The following is a 26076-nucleotide window of genomic DNA, read 5'->3' as shown; positions in this document are numbered from 1 at the left end:
TGTGTGTGTGTGTGTGTGTGTGTGTGTGTGTGTGTGTGTGTGTGTGTGTGTGTGTGTGTGTGTGTTGTGATTTTATCCCTCGTACAAAATTCTTTACTCACAAGCGCAATAGAGATATTTAATTTTTTTTTTTTTTAAATGAGTGATAATCATTTACTTATTTCAGTTGCATTTATAGGAAAAGTTGCCTCAAAGTTTTATAGGAAGTTAAAACAGGCTATAGCTGTTTAAATCAAAGAGAAAACCAGAGACCACATAGAGGGGACTAACAAATATCTTTTCTTAGTGCATTCAAATAAAAGGTGATACAGAGTATTTGTTCTTGAATATGAAATTACATTTTGACTGCATAACTATTGTTTGGGTATTGGTTAAGATAAAGGAAAGAAAAAATAGAATAACAACCTTCACAAGATATTTACAATACTTTTTTTTTATGTGACTACAACTCCACCACAAATCCAAAACTTTTAAGGTAAGGCATGGATCAAATTGAAGGGTCTTGGATTTGGGAGTTTCAACTATATATGAATCAATAAATGGTCCACTATAATTACAATATTATAGACCAAAAAAGGTTTTTGATGCCAAAATTTATACTAACAAAATCAAGATAAGAAATGTTCTTATTCTCTCTGAGCAAAATGTGAAGATTTTAACAGCTTGCACAGCAAACAAAATTCTCACTCAGTTGTCTTGAAAAAAAGAAGTGCATATATATTGGGAAACAAGATGATACACTAGTAAGTAAACATGACAAAAACATAATTTCTACCATATTAGTCCCCCAGTAGTAAATCATTTAGCGTGTGTTCTTTATTTTCTGATACACTAATAAGTAAACATGACAAAAACAATTTCTACCATATTAGTCCTCCAGTAGTAAATCGTTTGGCATGTGTTCTTTATTTTCTTCTCCTCATTTCAATTTTATATGTGCCTCTCAATTCATTAAAAAACTATTTATTTTCAGAATGAATGGAAGTTACTAGGAGCTACAGACAGAATGTGCCAGCTACTGCTGTACAGCTAATAATACTCAATATTAATTTCAATTAATAAAATCAAATATTCAGAATTTGCAAGTTATATTACAAAATCTCAAAACTTGGATGATTTGAATAAATAAAACCTCAAATCAAAAAAATTCACTATAATCAGCAATTACTTAGAGCACATATGCACTTATTTGTGTATATAACTGCTCTGATATTCCTTGTCAGAAACCTCCTAACCAAAATCTCCTTTTTTTAAATCTACTTTTGACTCAATTTTTCTACTGCTATTCCAACTTGAAAAATCAATTCAGAACTTTGGGCTATCTCTAGTCTAACTTTCCTAATAGTGATTTTAATATTCATTACTTTAGCTGCTTTCAATTTTTCTGTTGCACAAGCTCAGCTGAGAGAAAGATGCAGTTTCTGATCTTACAAAACTTGTTCAACTGCCTATCAGACAATCCTAGCCACACACCTAATATTCTTAATCTTTTCCTCAGCAACAAACCTTCTAACCTAAAGTATACATATTAATATTAGCTACCTTCTATCTCAGATCACTTGGTGACAGCTTTTTCTGAAATGGACCCCTTCTCCCATGATATCATTTGGCATTACAACAATGCCAAAAGTTCTGATCATAGCAAGCACTACTCTGACAATTTACAGCAGTGTTTACGTCCATTCACATAATATAATCCATTGCCTTAAATGTAATATAATTTTTTGGACTTGATGCTGCTGCTGCTGCAACATAAGGTTTTCTGCAAATTTTTAATCTTCCTCCTTACTAGACATTTTACACACAAATTAAAGAAAACAGTTGTTCAGTGTGCAAAACACTAGTTTTCTGGTCGCAAGCAACTGGTCTTCGTTAATTGCTAGACAGTTGATGTAAAAATTGATTTGTTCTCGTCAGAAGAATGCTTAATGTTGATTGGGTGATAAAATGTTTTTATAATAATTTACAGAAGCCACAAGCAGGTGAAATTGATTTTTGCACTGCTTCTATTAGAACATACAGCATCCTTAAAAACAAGCTGTGCAATATTACAGGGCCTTACATGGGAGTCCTCATGAGATGAGTAAAAAATACAAGAGCTGTGGGCTACTAAGGAGTAAAAAGAGAAAAAAAAAAAAAAACTGGTGCACATATACTTGCTTGTACACCAGTGGTAGGAATACAGTAAATAAATTTTATGTATTTGAAATTTTGGTTAAGTCATCAAATACAGACATTATAGAGATATCAGAAACATGGTACCACTCAGATATACATGATGCAGTATTTGAATATAATGTGTACAGAAAGGGCAGACAGGATGGCACTCTTGGTTAGGAAGCACATAGAATCTGAGGGATGTGCACTCAGATGAAGTGGGTGGCAAGCATAATTCTGAGTCATTTTGGGTGACATAAGAGAAAACAAAAATGAACAACTATACAGATAATAGATAGGCCAGTAAATCAGAATGCCTTGTAATGGGGGAATTTGTAGACACTAGCATTAGCATAGGCACACGATGCAAGAAAGCAAGCTTATGCAGCATCAGCCAAAGAAAAAAAAAAAAAAAGCTCTGAATTCACCTCTCCAGCTCAACCTTAAATTTATTTAGGCTATCAATTTCCACAACAAAAGATGGAAGTCTCTTTCACCAATAAACCACACGCTGGCTAAAGGCAAACTTCCGCACATCTATCGTACAACTGTCTTTCCTCAATTTGAATTTATGCCCTCTCAGGTGATTATTCTGAGCAATAGGAAGAATCCCATCAACACTGAGCATGCTCAAACCATTCAACGCTTTATACACCTCAATCTGATCACCTCGTCTCCATATACACCTCAATCAGATCACAATACATACAATCATATACACAAAATCAGATCTATATACACCTCAATCAGATCAGCTCGCCTAGTCTCCAAACACTGTAATCTGCAAAACTTAAGCCTTTCTTTGTAAGAGAAACCCTTTGTTCCATTCACTAATCTTGTTGCGCTTCTCTGTACTTGTTCCAACCGCTCTACATCCTTCTTAAAATGAGGCCTAATAGACCTGTATACAATACTCAAGGTGTGGCCTGACCATCGCCTTATACAAGGGGATAATCATCTACTTATCCCTGCTAGAAAAATTCCTGTATATCATTGACAAGACACCATGAGCTACTCTTGCAGACTCTCTGCACTGCTCAGAAAACTTCATATCTGCCTGCACAATTACCCCCAGGTCCTTTTCATTCTCTAACACCCTGAGTGTAGTACCACAGAGTTGATACGTTACTCTGGGGTTACTGCTTTCCATATGTAATACTTTACATTTGTCAATGTTAAACTTCATTTGCCACCTCTCAGCCCATCTGCTCAACTTTTCTAGATCCTGTTGCTGCAGCATACTGTCATTAACAACTCTGCCAATATTCGTATCTTCTGCAAACTTGGACATTAAGCCTGATATACCATCATCAATACCATTTATAAATACAGAAAACAACAATAGACCTAACACTGAACCCTGAGGGACTCCACTAACATTAGTCCATGAAGAGCAGTGTCCATTGATTACCACTCTCTGTCTTCTCCCACTCAACCATCCCTTTATCCATAGCAGCAATTTGCCTCCAATGCTACACTGCTCCAATTTATGCAGCAGTCTTCCATGTGCAACAGTATTAAAGGCCTTTCTAAGATCCAAATATATGATATCAAAGTTATTCCCTGGATCCAGTTCTTTTGTGACTGCATCATAGTATCCAATCAAATTGGTCAGCCAAGACTTTCCCTTAACAAAACCATGCTATGTCCGAGCTATAACTGAAGTCTTGTATAGATGATCCTGTAGTGCTTCTTTAGCCAGTGCCTCCATTAATTTCCCTGGAACAGTAGTTAAACTAACAGGTCTATAATTACTTGTGTCGCCCTTTGATCCTCCTTTGTGAATTGTGGTCACATTTGCACATCTCCAGTCCATGGGTACCTCCCCTGAGTCCAAGGAAGCTCTCATAATTATGGCTAAGGGTTTGCTTACTTCCTTTGCTGTCTCCTTTAATATAACTGGATAGATCCCATCCACCCCAGGTGCCTTTCTTGTGTTTATCTTCAACAATTTCTCCTCCATTTTACTCTCAGTTATTACAAGATTCTCTAGCTTACTGCCAGAGTTGAATACACCTCTGGCATTCCCCTCGCTGAATAACTCCTCATGTGTGAATGTCGATGCAAAATATTCATTTAGTTTGTTAGCTACCGGAGCAGGATCATCAACAGTTGACCCATCGATATCAAGTGGACCAATCTGATTCATCCCCTTCCTTCTAGAGTTTACATAAGTAAATAACTCTTTGCTGTTTTTCTTTGCATCCTTTGCCAAAGATTTCTCATAATCTGCCTTTGCTTGCCTAACCTTCTTGGTGAATTGGTTACAGACCAGCTTTTATCTATCGTAGGCTTCCATGTCACCCATTAATTTATATGTATCCCATCCATATTTCTTGTCTGTCACATGTCTCATTTGTTCATCTGACATCCATTTAGACCTAAACCTTGAACAATATTTCTTAGTTGGTATGTAAGGCCTAGTAGCTTCCAAGATTAACTCTTTGAATGCTTCCCATTTTGAATTTGCTGTTGGTAACACATCAGTTGGTCCCACTGTATAGAATTTAAATACTGTTCAGACCTCCGTAGTTGCCTTTACGAAAGCAAAAACCCTTCCCTTTACCCTTGATGGTATTTACCTCTTTGAGTAAATCCCACTTCAGCATACTGTGATCACTGCCACCTAGTGATTCCTTTATCTGCAGATTCTTAATGCATGAAGAATCACTACTGATAATCAGATCAAGAGTATTACTCCCTCTAGTTGCCTCCCGAACATGCTGATGTAGAAAACAATCATCCAATAAATCCACAAAAGCCTTGCTAGTGTGTAAGTGACCAACCCACAAATTCCTGTCAATATCCAGGAAATTAAAATCCCCCATTATAAGACTCTCTGATTTACTGGTCCACTCTATTTCCCTGTACAGTTTTTTTATTATACTCATCAGAGTCATTAGGTCTATAACACACCCTACTCTCAATTTTGATTTCCCAGTGCTTATGTCACACCAAACTGACTCGACACTGCACTGTCCAGCGATGTCGACTGGCTGCACTTCCTTGGATTTTATGTGTTTCTTAACTAACAGCAGAATTCCTCCTCCCTTTCTGTCCTGTCTATACACATTGTACTGCCCAAATTCCAGTTCTGCATTCCTTATATGTGTGTGTGACACCACGTCTCTGATATTCTAACAATATCTTCCTTTGATGTTTTGACCAACACCTCAAATTCATCAAATTTATTTACCAAACTCCTAGCATTGGTGTTTGCGCAAGTATACACCAATATATATATATATATATATATATATATATATATATATATATTTTTTTTTTTTTTTTTTTGTTAGTTGTTGGCACATAGGCTTCTGTGGCCGTAATGCACCTCACAAAGTTTTTGCATTTTACTCTGATCCAAGCCCAGGGCGGGATTCGAACCCGCAACCTTTGGGTTGCTGGGCATGCACTTTACCCACCTGGCTAGCCCAGTCGGCACCAATATACATGCACCTGTTCCTATTCTTAGCTACCCTAACATAATCCGTGTGTTTATTGGTACTGCAGTGACTCCCAGCTCTCTAACATCTCTGAAATACCCTGCATCTTGTTTTTCAGGCTGCTGCTCATTCCAATAGAAGCACTGCAAGAATCACTTTCACCTCGGCCAGCGACTACTGTTAATCTATGTCTGTGTATCCCCCCCAAACTATCAGTTTTCCGACCCACCTAACACTGCCTCGATATCATCAGCAAATATTCTCGCACCCTTTCTATTTAAGTGTATCCCATTCTTGTAGAAGCAGTCTCTCCTGTTAACAAGCACAGACCAGGCTGAGAAAAATTCTACCCCTTGAGCCTTGCACATGGGTAGAATCTCTCCAGGGCCGAATTGGTTGACAAGGCTCTCATCATATACTCCCTCCTATCATGTCTGGACAGAAATGCAGACACTTTCAAATTCAACCCTAATTCACAGCTTTAATTCAACAGTGACCTGTACTTGTTAAGTAATTCTTCCGGTCTCCTACTCTTAATATCATTAGTGCCAATGTGTACAACAATATCACCTTTTGTGCTCTTAAAAGATGATATCTGCTCTACAACATCATCAACCTTTGCCCCTGGCAGACATACCCTGGTCCTGTTCCACCTATCATATGAATGACATAACTACTGATGATCCTGTTCGGAAGCTAACAAATTAAATAAATATTTTACATCTATACTCACATACAAAGAAGTTTTTAGCAATGGAATACCAGGAACTAAATGATTTTGGGATAACTGAGAGGGAAATGGAAGGTAAAAAAAAAAAAAAGGTAAAGTGCAGCCATTATCACTGCAGGATGGAAGCCTCCTCAACAATTCATGCTGAGGGAAATGGACCATAATCTGCCACGCTGGTCCAGTGCGGGTTGGCAGATCGACCATATTCAGCAGTCAGGGGCTTGAACCCCGGTCTACTCAAAGAGCGTGTGCTACTGCACTGCTGCTCCTGACCACTCGGCTACTGGGGTAGGGAAATGGAAGAGAAAATGATAAAGCCAAAAATGAATAAGACAGTTGGGGCTTACAGAACCTATCTAATTATATTAAAAGAAATGGCAAAAGAGATAAACAAACCTTTAGCCATCATTATAAGAACATCTTTGAGTTCAAAGGAAGTCTCTACGGATTGAAGATGTGAAAATGTCTTCCCTATTCACAAAGGGGAATCAAAGGGTGAAGTGAGTAATTACAGACCTGTAAGCTTGCACTCTGTTCCAGGGAAAAAGAGAGAAAATGTAACAAAGTCAATGGTTAAAGCAGTAAAACAGAATCATCTTGACAAGAATGTAGTTATAAAACAACTGATGTAGTTATAATGCAGTTATAAAACACAGCACAGATTTGTTAGGGGTAGATCATATCTGAACAATACACAGTGCAGCAACTGGAAAACAAAACCGATTTTATGAGATGGATGCTGGCACTGCCATCTACTAGAAGAAGTAACTGTGAAATAAAAGAGTGACTGTTCCTCAAGCACCGCAACTAAGTTCAGTGAAAATTGTTGCCATTTCAGAACATAGTGTGAGCTGATGACTTGGATATAAATAAGGAGACAATTCGTCAAATTCTACACAAAGATTTAGCGAAAATAAAGTCTGTGCAAAATTTGTCCCATGCAGAGTCACAGATAAGCAGAAGCAAAGAAGAGTGTCATTATGCAAATATTTCATCCAGACCTGTCAAGACAATCTTTATTTCCTCGAATGTATTGTCACTGTAGATGAATGTTGTGTTTCAGTTCGACCCAGAGACAAAGCATCACAGCATGTAGTGCACTTCAAAATCATCAAAGCCCAAAAGGTTTTATTTACAGAAGTCCAAGATCAAAACGATGCTGATCACGTTCCTTATTCTTATTCTTTCTTCGCTAACACTCATAAGGGAACACAGATTTAAACTGAGAAAGGATTGGTGCAAGACAGATGTGTGGAAATTTCCTTTCAACCAGAAAGTGATTGTGGAATAACTTCCTTTCATCTGGTCAGGGCCAGCCACAAGCATGTTCAACCAGTTCAGTCGAACAAGGGCCCCATGCTCAAATGGTCTAAATAATAATATCATCAGCATCTTTTACGCATTTCTATCAACAAGCCTACTGCCATCTTACCCACGTTATCATCACTCCAAGAGCACTTCCTCAAGTCTTGTTTCATTTATGTGTATGTTTTGTTTGATATTGCACATAGGACATTATTTAAAAATGTAATTTTTATGTTATACTCACTTTCAATAATATCTGAAATATTATTGAAAATTTCCTGTTATTATTAAAATAGGAACATGAATAAAATATTCATGTTCCTATTTTTATGAGATGACTGCAATTTTTAAACAATATTGTTGATTAATGTATTAAGTATTATTCATATTTAAAATTTTTGTTCAGTATGATATAAAATTATTTAATTATTTCTTAGTTATGTAAAATTTGAAAAAATAAAAAATCACTATTACAAAAACACCCCATATAAGTTTTGCACAAGACCCCCAGGGCCCGCAAGTAATTCTTAAACAGTTCCCCACTAATATTGGGGCCGGCCTGATCTGGTGTTATGAAGCAAGTAGTATGAATAAATTTAAGGTAAGATTAGACAGTTTTTATTTTGCTAACTGATGCTGTATAAACTTGCTCCCTTCCGTCATTTGCCACTACTAACACTAACTACAAATAGGAATGGTGAAATTATCCAATTAGACAGGAACTTTGCTAGCGGGAATAAGGAAGTGATTATCCCTTTGTATAAGGCAATGGTCAGGCCACACCTTGAGTACTGCATACAGGTCTGCAGGCCTCATTTTAGGAAGGATGTAGAGCTGCTAGAATGCATACAGAGAAGGGCAACAAGATTGGTGAGGGGAACAAAGGGTTGCTCTTACAAAAAAGGCTTAAGTTCTGCAAATTTTTGCAGCATCTGGAAACTAGGCACCTGAAAGGTGTATAAAGCCTTGAATGGTTTGAGCAATCTCAATGCTGATGGGATTCTTCCTCTTGCTCAGATTACACACCTGAGGGGTCATAAATTCAAACTGAGGAAAGGCAGTTGTAGAATAGATGTGTGGGAATTTGCCTTTAGCCAGCGGGTGGTTGATTGCTTGAACAAACTTCCATCTGCCGTTTGGAAGTTAATAGCTTAAATAAATTCAAGGAAGAACTGAACAAACTTCTGGAGAGAATGGATTGGTGAAATGGGAAGGTTTTTTTTTTTTTTTTTTTTGCCTGATGCTGTATAAGCTTGCTTTCTTGCATCATATGCCTGTACTACTTTTTTTTTTTTTTTTTGTCCTCGTCTTTTTCCCATTATACATATGAGATCGGCATTTTTATTGTTTTGGCATGCAATTTTTACGGCTGGATTCCCTTCCTGACGCCAACCCTCACCCTTTATTCAGGGTGGGGATATGCGGTGGTCATTCCCTGATCTTCTGCATCCTCCGTATTTGGTGGTCACGGGTTCGAACCCCGGTCTAATCAGGAGCGTGTGCTATGCACTGCTGTTCCTGCCCACCTGGCTATGGAGGCACCATGCCTGTACTACTGCTACTGTTAATTATGCTGAACAAAATAACAAAACAAGTAGTAGTCAAATCCTTAATCCTAATTTGGAGGGCATCCTTAGATTCAGGGGAAGTTCCTGTGGATTGGAGATGAGCAAATGTACTTCTATTTTTATATTCCAAATATCAATACCAGTTTTAAGAGAAGATGAATAAATAGACATTATACATATCAAGACTAATTTATAAATTTTCAAAGTTTTATGCTTCCTTATATTAAATCTCATCTTACCTGATTCAGCAGTATCTGGTTCTTTTCCTGAGCTTTCTTCTTGGTCCTTTTGAATAAGATTGTTAGTTGACCTAAGGATCATGTGTGTCCTCAAATCGCAGTTTTCCTCCATTGTTTGATCCCTATTTATTTGGTCCCAAGATTCTCTTGTATCACAGAATTTTGTCTTCACCATCAAACACTTGTCATGTTTTTGAGGATCTAAAACATATCAAATTAAAATAAACATCTGTGTACCATTAATGAAATTCTAGTTGATCATCATTTTATAAATGTAGACTTATGACACAAAAATTAATTCTGATATAATATAGTTAAGGAAGGACATTTAAGTGGTTGTTTTCCATTAACATTAATTACTATATTAATAACCACTTATATAGCACGAGCAGAGGCCTCCACATCCGAGTGGTCAGGAGCGGGTGTGCAATAGCAAACCAGTACCACTGGACTAGCGTGGCCCATTGCCATCAACATGAACTGTTGAGGAGGCTTCCATCCTGCAGTCGATTGATAACACCTGCAGTTTACTTTTTTTTTTAACATATACCACATGAAATTAATAATATAGTTTCTTAAGCTAATCATCCAAACCACTATACATTTAAGGTGATGTTTCAGGCATCTTACCAATACCCATCATCAGACCATTGTCTGATAATGGGTCAGCCAGATTTGAACCCAGCTAAAAGTCTAATGGACTTTTAGCTGGGTTTAAAGCAAGACTATCCTTTGCTTTGCAGACGAGCAGTCAAGTTTTCCATCTCCTGTTCAACTACATACATTGTAGTGAAACACTATGAAAAAACATGAGTTCTGCATTGTTAAAGCCAAAATACACCAAAAACTTGAGACAGAATCAGATTTCTCTCTCTCTCTCTCTCTCTCTCTCTCTCTCTCTCTCTCTCTCTCTCTCTCTCTCTCTTGTTGAATATAAATTTAACATGCTCTTCAATTTAAGCACAGAGGTCTCATTAGTTCTGGGTAAATGGTTGTTTTCAACATTTTTAATTTTGATATATATATTAAAGGCTCTCTCAACCAACATGAATGTTGGTTGAGAGAGCCTTTACTATATATAACAACCTCCACTTAACCAACTCACCAGATTAACTGATGTTCTCCCTTCCCTCTTTAAAACATATTGTCTGATGTCCAAGGCACACTGCAATGTGCTATTGGCACTGGTCCTGTATGATTGCAGCTAGTGTAGCAAACCACACTTGTCTATTGAGTTGTAATGTTCCCAAGAAGTCAGTTGAATAAAATGCACCAGTAAAATTATTTGTTATTGTAATTACAATATGTAAATTAATGAAATATGGGTGAGAAAAGAAAGAGTTGTTTCTATGACAACTAAGTTGGATGCGCTGTAAAAACGATAAAGGCAAGTCTTAAAAAAAAAACTACTGTTGAATACTCAACTGTAAAAAAAAAAAATCATAAAAAACCTCAATCTATTTTTTGCACTAAGTTTGCTTCTCAAGGGTTGTTAAGTTCTCACCCTACTCTGAAGAAACCAAACTTAGAGACAGTAGACAATGCATTATGGCTGTGGTTCATGCAAGAACAAGGAGCTCCAGTCAACAGACCTATGTAAACAATATATGGAAAAAAAAAAAAGACCTTGGCCTTCCATCAAAAGATTGATGGTGATGTAGCAAGTGATGGTGGTTTGGACATTAGATAAAAATGTCATAATATTCATGTATTGAGCATTAATGGGGAGAGATTATTTGCTGCTCAAAAATTTAAAGACCATTTAAGAAATTATCATTTATCAAGAGAGAAACTGACTGGAGAACAACTTGCAATATGGACAAAACAAAACAGATCTAAATTATTATATTTTATCTAAAAAAAAAAAAAGATGGCAAAAAAAAGTTTCACATTTTTTTTTGTAAAATTAGTAAAAATAGGTAACAAATCATCAAAAAATGGCATTGCAGAGAAAAAAGACAAAATAGATAATGAAGCTTCCCTTTCTTATATATTTCTCAAAATAGATCAGGTGCATATATGTATGTAAAATATGTATGCAAATAATTATACATATTTTATTTTTATTATGATTATTTATTTATTTTTTTTTTGTAATGTGACAATATAAAATGCTTCAGTACAGGGATCAGTTTCATTACAATTTTAAGTACAGCAGATGGAAAACTTAAAACACTGCGGTTTTCTATATAGGGCTAATGATGCCCTATACTGAACAAGCCATGTGTGACAGCAAATAACTTACATCATACAAAATTTTTAATGAAAGAACTATGTTGAAATGGAAGCATGAAGAAGTTCAATACATCCCTATACAAAAATCCAAAGAAAGAATTATGCAGATTAACTCACAATTTTAAACTTTTTGTTGTTGGTAAATCAACTAATCTTAAAGTTTTTAAAAAAGAAATTGTTCAACTTTACCAGCTTACAACTACTCACAAAAATCAGCATGGATGCACTCTGCATTATTCAAAGAATGCCCCCCCCCCCATGAATTTTATTATTATTAGCCATATGGTGCAAGGAAGCCTGAGGCTTATGCAGCACCAGCAAAAAAAAAATTTCCAAGCTACCCTGAGAGTGAGAGAGAGAGAAGTAGAAATTAATCGCCAAGAAAGAGAAGAATGATGATATCTGGCTCAGGACCCTGGGTGTGTCATACCCATACTCACCAGATATGAGCCCCTGGGGCTTTTTGTGCCCTCTGTAAAGGAACTTGTCTGAAAGGCTATTCGCTTTCTAAATAATGCTCCCCCATATCCCAGTTGTGAAGAACTCAAAGAATGAGACAAAGTCATGTTTTTGACAAGGAAAGTAACATCCATGATCCAGCCTATGGATTATGGGGTTCTAGAATGTCCAAATAACCTTGGCAAAAGGTTTTGAGTTGAATTTTGAAAAAAATAGAAGACATGAATATAGAATCATTCAAAGTCATAAACATCAAATATGTGCTTACAATATAGCACTAGCATGGAATAAAATTTTTACTAAACCTTGGAGAAAACTTTGGCCCAAGATTGACAATACTAACAAAAATCCAAAGGTTTACAGCAAGAAGACATATAGATTCAACAATAGATTCAACAATAATTTTCCAACAAATCGGTGAAAACTTGGAAAATGAAATGATGCACATCAACACCATGACAGAAACAGATGGAACTAAATATGAAGAATAAGATTGAATCAAATCCAGGAGCAAAAATTCCTCATGCAGCCACCACAATACCCTAGATATAGCATTACATTATAATGAACAAAAGCCTAATTCAAAAAGTCAATGATGTGATGTTTATAATATACAGGAACTATGGTGCAAAATATCATTACATATTATCATCTAAACATTAAAATTACGTATTTAATGAAATTAAATGTATGTGTTTCAAGTGAAAATTCTTTAGGTACATTAATTTGTATTTTTTAATTTCTGCTTAACTAACTAGATAACAGTCCCAATATCTGGTAACAGGAATTCTCCTGTAATTCTGAAATTATATTTTAATATTACTAGTACCTAACTATAAAATGATAACTATATCAGAATTCAGGTGTTAGTTTGAGTGTACTACATGTTACAAGGGATATTCAAAGAATTTTGTCAAACACATACTCTAAATTTAGGTACAAAGTAATAGGAGATAGTCTTAGTAGAATCTGTACAAAGTTTCAGCCATATAACATATTTTGTTTCTTTTTGGCAGCTGTGATTCTGAACTCTGTTAACAATCAAGCCAAAAATGGAAAATTTTTGGCTTGATTGCCAGCAGATATGAGCAGTGACCAGTTATAAATTCCTAACAAAAGAGATGGAATTACCTGAAATCATTCAACATTTGAACGATGTATATGGTGATTATACTCCATCAGAGAGTACAATCCAGAGATGATTTATTGAAGTTAAGCACTGAAAGTGGCCCAAGGAATGGGTGGTCAGCAATAGCCCAAAATGTACATACCATCCTATATGAGCAGATAGGCATGACAAAGGTGTCTTGCCAGTGGGTTCCAAGAATTCTGATTTGTGAAGTTGTGAGTAATGGTCAGAAAATGGCAAGAGTGAACATCGCCGGGTCTCTTTTGAAGCATGCCACTCAGAATGGAGAAGAGTTTTTTGCTCAAATTGTTACTGCTGATTAAGGTTGGATTTACTACTTTGATCCAGAATCTAAATTTGCTGCCAATCAGTGGAAAAATGCTGTGTCATTCACTCCAAAAATATTCAAAGTGCAAGACTCTGCTGATAAAATTCTGTTGACAGCCTTCTGTAATTGTTTGGGAGTACTGCTCATTGATTTCCTTGAAAAGGGTACAATTATGATAGCGAGGTACTATGTGGATCTATTCACCAAATTATGAGAAAACATCAAGCAGCAGCAAAGAGGAATACTGTATGGAAGAATGCTGTTGCTGGATAACAATGCCTCACAGATATGAACTAACAGGAAACAGTGACCAAACTGGGATTTAAGTCTTTTCCACATCCAACTAGAAGAAGTTGGATTACAAGAAGTATACGTCAATTCGAAAATTGTAGATCTCTTAAAGTACCATTTATAACTGACACAATATAATAGCGTAGCTTAATTTAATTTATTATGATACTCACCTTTTTATTATCTGCATTGATGTTGGAATAAATTGGATGATAATTTTAAATTTAAGTTAGCATGAATGAGTTAGGATTTAAAAACAGAATTAAAATGTGCGCAAGGAAGTAGAAGTGCACGTCTTCGTCCTTGGTTGTCAAGTTGAAATTTGAAGCGATTTAAGTTATATGGTTGGAAACAGAAGGCCAATAGCCATAACAAGTGGCTTTCGTTTTACACATCTTCAGTTGGCAATGGTAGAATGAGAGTAAACGCGTGTATTTAAGAAGACTAAGTTCCCGTGATGCTTCTGGATACATGTGGGAATCTCAGGTGCATGAGATTCCAGACCGGTGCTATGTTATAGGGTAGTTTGGAATTTAATACTTGAAGAGAGGAATGGCGGCTAAACCATTCTATTATTTTAAGGAAATTAAAATCCAACAATGAAATTAATTTATACACCCTTCAACAGATTGGTATCGGAAACAATATTCTACTGCATATGTTTGGTATTACCAAACTCCATAAACCCACTCACCCACTAAGACCCATAATATCTTTCAGCAAATCAGCTTTCACTAATTTGTCTTCCTTCCTGGTCAAAATTATCTCCCCCCCTCACCAGATTTTCGAAATTTAAAGTAAACGATACCTCCCAAACCTTTGAAAAAATAAATTCTATCACAATAACCAATGATGACATCCTAGCATCTTTTGATGTAGTCTCATTGTACTCTAATGTACATTTGCCGTCAACATTACAAAACTTGCGTAATTTCTTAACAGACGACAAAACCTTATCCAATCGCACTTCCCTTTCAATTAATAGCATATTAGAGCTCACAACCTTTCTATTAGATGCCAGATACTTCCCATTTCTTAATCAGACTTACCAGCAAACCTATGGCCTACCTATGGGATTAGGGATCTCAGTCCCTCCTATCTGAAATTTACCTAACCTCCATAGAAAATCATATATTACAACCATACCCCCCCAGACATTAAATTATTTATATGATACGCTGACAATATCCTCTTAATAGGGCACAAATCCACAATAAATGATCTTTTCATTAAATTTAATTCCATGCATAATAGATTAAAATATACACTGGAATTGGAAGAAAAGGGACAAATTAATTTCCTAAACCTCACTATATACAGAAGCGATACAAAACTAGGAACAAGAATTTTCAGAAAAAATACTCACATGGGCAAATACTTACACTTTGAATCACATCACCCCCTCAAAACAAAAAAAAAAAAAAAAAGCAGTCCTTTATAATCAAATTTACAATGCTATAAAATACAGTTCCACACATTATGACCTTAATAATGAACTACAATATCTTACAAGTAAATTCACATCTAGGAAATATCCTATTCAATTAATCAAACAAACTATTATCACAGTCCAAAATAATATCAACAACCCACCCAAACGCATGTCCAATAATAATCCACATATTATCCTCCTTTACCATAGTAATTTTGACAACCAATTCCGCCGTTTATTCAAAAGTACTGATATCACCCTTACATTCTCATCTTACAATAAACTAGTTGAATGTTCAACTGGAATAAACTCTTCCAAACCTTATGGCTAAAACTGTGCCAGATGTCTGAGCATCAACATCTCCAATCCGTACTGCACTGTGTGTCAGCAGCAACAACAATCCATGGTTCGATTTGATCAACTTCCTTGCCATTGATTTACATATTCTCAGCTTGTGCTACGATGTTCAGATTTTATTTTTAAATTTTTTTATATAATTTCATTCTTTATATATGCTTTTAATTTTGTGTAACTTATAATTCCCTGTTTTAACTCTTGGCCATATCACCGTGATGAGTATTATTGTTCTTAGTACCTGTACTGTATTTAGAAGCAATAAAGATTCCTATCTATCTATTATTTATAAATATGCTATATTTACTTTTAAATTAAAAAACTAAATTTAAATTATATTTAGTGTTTTCTTTAATCATTTACCTTACATTTATAATAATTATGGAGAAAGAAAGAGAGAATAGTTTTCTTATATTCATTAATCAATCTTAACAGGACTGCTCAAGACACATCATGACTGTATTCAGACTGTGCACCCGTTGATATACAGATAGCATATGGACCAAATGAGTTCAACCAATGTATTAAACTTTTGCATTTTTAAAATTTGGAACATGCCATTGGTATGCTGTTGAATGAAATAATTTCTACATGATCCACATTTGTAAAAGGTTGAATGTCTCTTTGTTAAAACATTTGAACTATTTTCCATGAAGACCTACAGAAAAACATAACTGATGTATTAAAGATCTTGAAGAAGCAAAATGTTTATCTAGTAGTTTACACAGAATCCCTATAACTTCTTAGGTATGACAAAGGAGATTCCCTGAAACCAAAGTAGTGTCTTTAATACAAAGTATTTTAGTACCCTCTCCCCCCCCCCATTATCTCTAGTACACAAAGCACGAAGTTTAAAAAAAAAACATCAAAAAATGACAATCCAGAAAAAATATATATATAAAATAGATAATGACACTTCCCTTTCTTCTATATTTCTGAAAATAGACAATGTGCATAATTATATGCAAATAATTATACTTTGTTTTTTTTTTTATGTTATGATATAAACTGTTTATGTGCAAGGATTAGTTTCATCACACTTTAAATTTTATATATGAAAAACTTTATACATTGCAGTTTTCAAATAGTAGTATTAATAATGAAAAATGATGCAAGAAAGCAACCTTATAGAACATCAGCCAAAAAAATTTATTATCCATCCCTTCCAATAGTTAGCCTAGTTCTTCCTTGAATTTATTCCAACAACAACAGATGGTAGCTTGTTCCAGCAATCAACCACCCATCACACTTCCACACATCAATTAGTAGTAGTAGTGGCATGTGATGCAAGAAAGCAAGTGTATGAGCTTATGCAGCATCAGCCAAAAAAAAAAAAAAAAAAATCACACCATTCCCTCCAAATGCCTGTCCAGTTCCTCCTTAAATTTATTTAACCTCTCAACTTCCACAACAACAGATGGAAGTTTGTTCCAGCAATTAACCGCCTGCTGGCTAAAGACAAATTTCCGCACATCTATTCGACATCTGTCCTTTCTTAATTTGAATTTGTGCCCCCTTAGTTTCGTAATCTGAACAAGTGGAAGGATCCCATCAGAATTCAGCGTGCTCAACCCATTCAAGGCCTTATACACCTCAATCAGATCACCGCGCAGGTGCCTAGTCTCCAGCCACTGCAATTTGCAGAACTTAAGCCTCTCTTGGTAAGAGGATCCCTTCATTCCCCTCACCAATCTTGTTGCCCTTCTCTGTACACGCTCAAGTAAATCTACATTCTTCCTAAAATGAGGCCTCCAGACCTGTATGCAGTACTCAAGGCGTGGCCTGACCACTGCCTTATACAGAGGGACAATCACCTCCTTCTCCCTACTAGCAAAATTCCTATATATCATTGACAAAACCCCATGACCTGCCGTGGCAGCCTGTCTGCATTGCTCAGAAAACTTTATATCTGACTGCACAATTACTCCCAGGTCTTTTCATTTTCTACCACCTTAAGTGTAGTACCACACAGTTGGTACGTTTCTCTGGGGTTACTTCTACCCATATGCAGTACTTTGCATTTGTCAAGGTTAAACTTCAGTTGATACTTCTTAGCCCATCTGCCCAAATTATCTAGATCCTGTTGCAGTAGCACACTGCCATTACTGTCATTAACAGTCCTGCCAACCTTTGTTTCATTTGCAAACTTCGACATTAAGCCTGATATACCTTCATCAATATCATTGATAAATATACAAAACAACAGTGGACCTAACACCGAACCCTGTGGGACTCCACTAATAACATTAGTCCACGAAGAGCAGACCCCATTGATTACCACCCTCTGTCTTCTCCCACTCAACCATCCTTTTATCCATTGTAGAAACTTACCCTTAATACCATTCTGCTCCAATTTGTACAATAGTCTTCCATGCGCAACAGTGTCAAAAGCTTTCCTAAAATCCAAATATATGATATCAAAATTATTTTTTGCATCCAGTTCCTTTGTAACCACATAATAATAGCCAATCAAATTTGTCAGACAAGACTTTCCCTTAACAAACCCATGCTGTGTCTGAATTATTGCTGCAATCTTGTCTAGATGATCCTGCAATGCATCTTTAACCAGTGATTCCATTATTTTACCCGGAACAGAAGTTAAACTAACTGGTCTGTAATTACTAGTCACCCTTCGATCCCCCTTTGTGAATTGGGGATACATTTGCACATCTCCAGTCCGTGGGAACCTCCCCTGAGTCCAAGGATGCTCTCATAATTATGGCTAAGGGTTTGCTTAGTTGCTTTGTCGCCTCCTTTAATATAACTGGATAGATCCCATCCACCCCAGGTGCTTTTCTTATGTTTAACTTCAACAATTTCTCCTCCACTTTGCTTTCAGTTATTACAAAATCATTAAGTATCCTGCTACAATTTGATAACCTTCTGCCATTTTCAAATCTTAATAATTCCTCATGTGTGAATGTAGATGCAAAATACTCATTCAGTTTGTTTGCTATCTGAGCAGGATCATCAACAGTCGAACCATCAATGTCAAGTGGACCGATCAGATTCTGCAACCATCCTTTCTCAAATGGAATTTATGCCCCCTCATGTGCATAGTCTGAGCAAAAGGGAGAATCCCATCAGCAATGAGCTTGCTCAAGCCATTCAAAGCCTTAAACAACTCAATCAGATCACCTCACAGGTGCCTAGTCTCTAAATGCTGCAATTTGCCGAACTGAAGCCTTTCTTGGTAAGTGCACACCTTTGTTTCCCTCATCAGTACCTGTTCCAGCGGCTCTATATCCTTCCTGAAATGAGGCCTCCAGACCTGCACTCAAGATATGGTCTGACCATTGCTTTATACAATGGAATAATTATCTCCTTATCCCAGCTATCAAAATTCTTGTGTATCATTGACAAAACCCCATGAGCTGTTCTGTCAGCTTGACCACACTGCTCAGAGAACTTGATCGAGAACAGTGAGCAGACCATATGGTACTGCAAGAATCTCTTAAATTTTAGCCAGGCAGTCAGTTAAATTCACCGGGCAGTGCGCCCATTCGATAGGTCCTGGGGAGAACACTGCCTTTATCCATAACAGTAACTTTCCCTTAATGCCACACTGTTCCAAGTAACTGAACAATAAGAATAATTTGGGCGCACAGAGAAACAAGCTAAATTAGTACTGCTACTCTTTTGTTGCCCTGCTTCATTTTGTAAAAAAATAAAGCAATGTTAATTTCACTTTATGCAGCCACATATTTAATAATTAGAATAAAATACATTAATGTAATATTTACTGATTCAGAAAAATCATGTGTAACAGCAAATAAGTTACATCATACAGAATTTTTAATGAAAGAACTGTACTTAAATGGAAGCACAGAGAAGTTTGATATATTCCTATATTAAAAATCTACTTTTGTAAGTTGAGGGATATTTAATTGGAGTCTTAACATGTTTACTGTCCTTTATATTTGTGAGGGTCCTCCCTATGTGCCTTGGGGCACTTCTCTGAGGCACTGGAACAAGTAGGCAGTGCTTTTTAGTACATGGATTTCATTTGTGAAAAATCTCACTCCTAGTAATGCTGTCATCTGTTGTTAGAAAACAACAGATGCCAGCTTCTAACATCAACAGATGCATGTGAACAAGATTTGTAATCCACATCGCTTGAATAGAAATCAATTTCAGTATTAGCTTACACATATAAAGAGCTCATTCAGAGTCATCAGTTTGAACATATTGTCCACTACTGTTCCTTTTCAGTCTTGTCTCATGCCGTGATTCCATTATATCAAAACTTCGGCAAGTTTTGATATAATGGAATATTACAAAATCTTGATAAAATGGAATATTACAAAATCTTGATAAAATGGAATATTACAAAATCTTGATAAAAATGTTGATATAAACTTCGTAAACTTGATAAAAATTTTGATATAAGCTTCAGCATTAATACTAAAGAATAAAAATGCAACAAGCAATAATCTTCAAAAAATTATACTTTTCTTCTTGTGGAAAATACTAAACTAAATAACAGGTTAGTATTTTCCACAAGAAGAAAATAACTTTAACATAGCAAAGAACATATGAAAATGTGAACCAAGTATACAGCTTTTATAGTGCTCTCTAGACCAGCTTTTAACCAACTGTGTTCCATGGAACGCTAGTATTCCATGAGATGGGAACAAGTGTTCCGTGAAAAATCGTAATTAATAATTAAAAAAATAAAATAAATAAATTTTGCATATTTGTAGTGTACACCACTTTCATATCATTATAATTTTTCACATATATATATATTTTTTTGTTATTAATATACTGGCATAGACTAATAATCAAACAGACCATGGAACACTTTATTTTGGTGAGCTTTTTCATAACGAAGTATGTGCAGAGGTAATGACATCTACAAAAAAGTGGCAATATAGTGATCTAATATGCCATTCGTATCCGATTTAGCTGGAGTACATGGGAGAAGGGGAAGCAAATCGATATCGTATCTAAACTCATTTCCTTGTATAAATTTTTTTGATAATTATCAATATTTCAAAATATTATTATTAAAATAAATGACCATGGATTTGTGGTTGAAAAAACGAACTTTAAAATGAGAAGCACGTACCTCTAGTATTGCAACTGTGGTCAATGAAAACAAACCCAATATTGTCACTCTTCAATGTGAGGATGAACAAACTCAGCCTTTTGTTCCCCAAAAAATCCAAAGTGAAAAAACAGGTACCAATTAATAAAAGACCAAAACAAAAGTATGATCAAGGTTATTTGAATTTTAGCTTTACATTATGCTGGAAATAAAAATGCTCCTGATGCAGTGTGTTGTATGTAATAAAATATTAGCAAACAGTTCTTTGGCTCCCACTAAACTTGTGTTTAATAAGAGTTCTGCAAATATATTGTGAGATGAAAAGTGTTCCGTGACTAAAAAAGTTTGGGAAACGCTGCTCTAGACAGCGCAGTTGACGCTAAACAAAATCCCAGCCACAAACAAAATAAACCAAAGTTCAATCAATGGTCCAATATCACTCAGTTGTTCATTTTGTGTGCCTTTCCTTTTACAGTGCTCATTTATTGATCTGCAATTTAATGGATGCATTAAATGTATCCATTAAATTTCAGATCAATGAATAAGCACTGAGGTACAAAAATTGCATTCCATTTGGATGCAAGTTTACATTCAGGCAGTGAACATGTTAATGGAATACTTAAGGATACCAATGGCAGGTTCTCAAATTTTGTAGAAAAACTATGGGGGAAAAAACATTTCTTGCAATGTATTGCAAATTACAGCTGGGTGAACATAATGATTTTAAAAGTGCTCAAAGCATGGGGATGAAAATGATCCCCATCCCCCCACATGGATATCAACACGAGCATTTCCATCTACGTTATTTTAGATGTTGGCCTCACATCCCAACATCTATATCTATCTGCTATCATTCCATAAAGAATCAAATGTGACTTAAAATTTAAAAACTATCCTAATAGGAGGGAGTATCAAAAAGTTCATACCCTTAACTAGAAATAATAGCCTAGAAATGTGAAACTTCACAGGAACTTTAATCCTTTTCTATGTACTCTCCACATTTCTCCCATCTATAGATCAGTTGTTTAATACCTTGATCATAGAAGTCCGCACTTTTTTGCCTGAAACCGTGATTCCACTTCATTGATGACTTCCTAAGACGAATCAAAGCAGCATCCACGCAATGGTTTCTTCATTTCTCAAAACAAGAAGAAGTCTGACGGTTCTAGGTCAGGAGAATAGAGTGGGTGCTGCAGTAGTTCGAAGCCACACTGGGCAACAAAGCTGGTGGTGGCAATGGCTTCTGCAAAGGCATCAACAACCTTGAAACCCGCTGTGCTGAGACCTTAGACATGTGCAGATAGTCATGTAAAATACTGTTGGCTCAGTGATGACTGTGCATTAGCATAACTAATTCCCACTGTATTTGCGATGAAGTGAATTGTCACACATCTGTTACTCAGCATCAGCTGCTCAACATTTGCAACCATCTCACTGTCTGTGGATGGACAATTCTGCCCATATACAGCTTTCATTTCTTAATCAATTTCCTGAGCTTTCTTGCCCTGCAAATGCAGGAATTGATCACTGTTCGATACTCCACTCTGTCAACCATAACATCCTTCCTCATATTCCGGGCTCCACCAGAGGTGGAGTCCAGAATATGAAGAAGTATGCTATGGGAATGAAATTTCACATGTTAGTTACAGAATATGTAGAAAACTTATATTAATAACAGCACCTTCCTACATCTCAGTAAGTTAAATATCAAGTATGCACACATCTCAGTAAGTTAAATATCAAGTATGCATACATCTCAGTAAGTTAAATATCAAGTATGCAGAATAATTTAAATAATTATCTATATTAAGATGTCACTGGGATATAAAGATCTTTAGACAGGTAGAAGCGGACAGTTCATTTCTAACAGTAGTGGTATTTGATGGGTAGTTAGTGTGGTGATGGTGGAATTTAACAACACATTGGCTTCCAGGACCATATTGTGTCTTTCTAACAGTTAATAGTTACGAAATACTAACTTTATTGTAATAACTGTTATATTTTATGATATTTTCCTATATGATTTAGGAAAGTAAACAATTCTTTCTTATTGGGATCAGTAAGTATGCCCAATCCTTAGCCTTCCTAAAATTATTTCTTCTTGCCTGCTTTTCCAGAAGCTGGAGAGCTACAGCTTTGAGTCTGGTTTTATTTAATAAAGTTTGTTTCATGGATAACCTCTCCAGATTAGTGACCAGCTATAAACATGCTTTACGGATAATGTGTTTGTAATCAGTATATGGAACTTGAAAAGTCTGCGAAACAGTAGTATCTGTTTGTTTGGCTGCAAGATCTGTTCTTTCATTTCCTGAATTCCATTTCCTGAATTTCTATTCCAGAATGTCCTGGGATCCAGCAGAATGTCACAGTTTGGTTTGACTCCTTACAAGCAAGTCACTTAGAATGTATGTTTTATTACGGGGTAAGAGGAGTTGGTAATACTACTTATGGCGGAGACAGCACTGAGTGAGTCAGTGTACATTAAAGCAGCCATAATTAAAAGTTCAGTAATCTGATCCACAGCTAATAAATTTACTCTCAGAATTTTGATCCATCTGTATAGATTTTACAGGCCTGTGAGTTAGAAGCAGAGTGAGTTTCGTGTAACTGTGTGATATTGGAGGGAGACAAGGTGTTCTATCCCCACTGTTTAAAATAGTCATCGTAAATTGCAGGATATCTGTCCAATATGGATCAGGAGATGTCATGCCCTGAATTATATTGCTGATTTTTATATTCCAGGTTTGAGTTAGTTCTTTAAGTCTAAGTTGAGCAGGTCGGTTTTCATTTGGTTTACTATTGTAAAATGATTCCAATTAGGTATTTTACAGGCATTTCCAACTAGGGTGAGAGGAAGATTGTGGATTTTTGCAGCATACTGGAGAAGTAATGTTTTCCTGCAGAGATGTAAGGGAGGTTCGTGGGCTTCGATGCAAAGGTTCTGAACTGGGGAGGTTCTGAAAGCCCATAGAAAAATTCTCAGAGCACTGTGCTGGATGGTGTTTAACCACGCTATAAGTACTTTTCCTTGCAGAACCATACACTGGAAAGCCATAGTCCAAGTGGAACCTGATTACAGCTCTATAAAGATGAATCAGAGTATATCAATCAGCACCCCATGACATGGATGACACACCAGAGGATATTCAATTTCTTCAAACAGATGTTTCAAAGACAGGTCATGTGTCCTTGAAAGTTCAGTTTCCTATCTAGTATCAGGCCACAAAAATGGACAGTGTGAACAGGAGGAATTGGCACGTTATTTATCTTTAACTCAGGATCAGAAAAGTGACCGTATTTTGCAGAAGTGAGTAGTGGTGGATTTCTGTTCAGCAAGACAGTATCCATTGCATAAGGTCCAGAATTCTATTCTGGTAAGAGCAATTTGTAACTTCTTTCAACAGTAATTACACTTTGTGATTGGCAGGATATGGCGAGGCCATCTACATGCATGTATATGTAGATGACCTCGCCTAAAAACCTCGATAGTTTTTAGAAAATCTTCCAATATGTTGTTGATCTAAATCACAAATAGGGTAGTACTCAGTATGGAACCCTGTGGGACATCCTCTTCTTGAATGTGAGATGATGAGAGCATGTTTCGATATCATACATCGAAATATGCATAACCTTAAAAAGGTTCTGAATTATTTGAGCGAGGTAGCCTCTAAGCTCTAACTGTGCATATCTTTAATGATACCATGATACCAAGTGGTATCAAATACTTTTTGAATATTTAGGTTGACCATCACTAGATGCTGTCTAATGATGAAGGCATTGCATATGTTGGATTCAATTTTGACAAGTAAATCTAGAGTAGACATGTTTTTACAGAAACCATATTGGTGATCAGAAAGAAGATTTTGGGAGTCTAGAATGCAGGTGAACCTTTTATGCACCATTCCTTTCAAAGATTTTGCCCAAACAGCTTGTCAATGATATCGGTCTGTAATTCTGAATTAGAGATGAATCATTGCCTGGTTTAAGTATAGAACAAATATAGGAATGACACTGTAACAGAGGATATGCTCAGTCAGATCTCTATGTATCTTACTGTGCATATCCTCAACTCGATCGTTCACTAGAAAAAATTCGTTAAACAGAAATTTCATTATAAAGAAATATGCCCTTTCCAACAATGAAAAATACTGAATTCAATATTCAGAAAAATAGTAAAAGGGAAAATAAATCAGAAATAAGCATGAATGAATAAATTTTCTAACATTTTAAAGCAATTTATTTATTTATACATACATATTAAGAAGATTTAACACAAGGAAAGTAAAACAAGCATTAAGGGAAAACAAAGAACTTAAATCACAGCCATGAGTACTATAATACAGAAAGACAAATGATACTGAAACTGAAGAATAGTGATGGTGTACTTATAAATAGCAGAAGACTACTATATAGAATTATACAAGGAGCAAAGGAATGATGACAGCAGTGGGGAAGCTGGATTGCAAATTAGTAACACATATGACATACCCTATATCCTTCCTGATGAGGTAGGGCATGCATTGAAGAAAATGAAGAATCAGAAATCCCCGGGAGAAGATAAAGTTACTGTAGAGTTGTTAAAATTGGGAGGAAGAGACATGACACAGAAACTGGCAAGACTCTTCACAAAATGCATGAGAAAAGGAAAAGGCATGATGCCTAAGGAGTGGAATAATGCAATCATAGTTTTGCTGCATAAGAAAGGAGATAAATTGGAAATTATAGACCAATTAGCTTGTTATCCCACATCTACAAGTTGTTCACAAAGATCATTACTAACAGATTAGAAAGAATACTTGAAGAGAATCAACCAAAACAGCAAGCTGGCTTTAGAATTCTCAACTATGGATCACCTTCACATAATATCACAGCTGATGAAGAAAGCAAATGAATATAAAACACCATTATGTGTTTTATTAAAAGGCATTTGACTCCAAACAGCATAGGGCAATGTTTCAGGCACTGGAAAGACAAGGCATAGATACCCCATATATTATGATTTTGAAGAAAATATATGAGAATGCTACCTCCTTTATTAGACTAGATAAAGACAGTAGCAAATTTAAAATTGAGAAAGGAGTTCAACAAGGTAACACAATATCTCCGAAGTTGTTTACTTCTGCCCTTGAAGCTTTCAGAAGATTAGACTGATCACAGAAAGTAGTCAATATGAATGGAGAGTACCTAAACCATTTATGACTTGCAGATGACACTGTGATCATAAGCCATGATCCCAAAGAATTAAAGGAAAATCTTAATCAGTTATGCAGAGTTAGTAAGGATTTCGGACCAATGATGAATATAGCTAAAACAAAAGTAATGATGAACAAGTATGCCATAGAAAGGGATATAA

At 35.9% G+C, this 26076-nt stretch overlaps 1 protein-coding gene across 4 annotated transcripts in view; it reads right to left on the bottom strand.

The window, feature by feature from the left end:
- The window catches only part of LOC150079083 (ras-responsive element-binding protein 1-like), a 348143-nt gene that overhangs the window by 24320 nt on the left and 297747 nt on the right, over positions 1-26076 (bottom strand). For all 4 annotated transcript variants that reach the window (XM_090383978.1, XM_090383977.1, XM_090383979.1 and 1 more), the window contains one exon: positions 9446-9646. In XM_090383978.1, coding sequence (XP_090240104.1) covers positions 9446-9620 — 175 coding nt within the window. In that variant the 5' untranslated portion in view covers positions 9621-9646. The remainder of the gene's footprint in view (positions 1-9445; positions 9647-26076) is intronic.

This window comes from Mastigoproctus giganteus, chromosome 10 (genome assembly GCF_048544385.1).
Source record: "Mastigoproctus giganteus isolate SK-2022 chromosome 10, ASM4854438v1, whole genome shotgun sequence".
Classification (NCBI taxonomy): Eukaryota; Metazoa; Arthropoda; class Arachnida; order Uropygi; family Thelyphonidae; genus Mastigoproctus; species Mastigoproctus giganteus.
The sequence above is the reverse complement of the archived record's forward strand: the minus strand, read 5'-3'. Positions and strand labels throughout refer to the sequence as shown.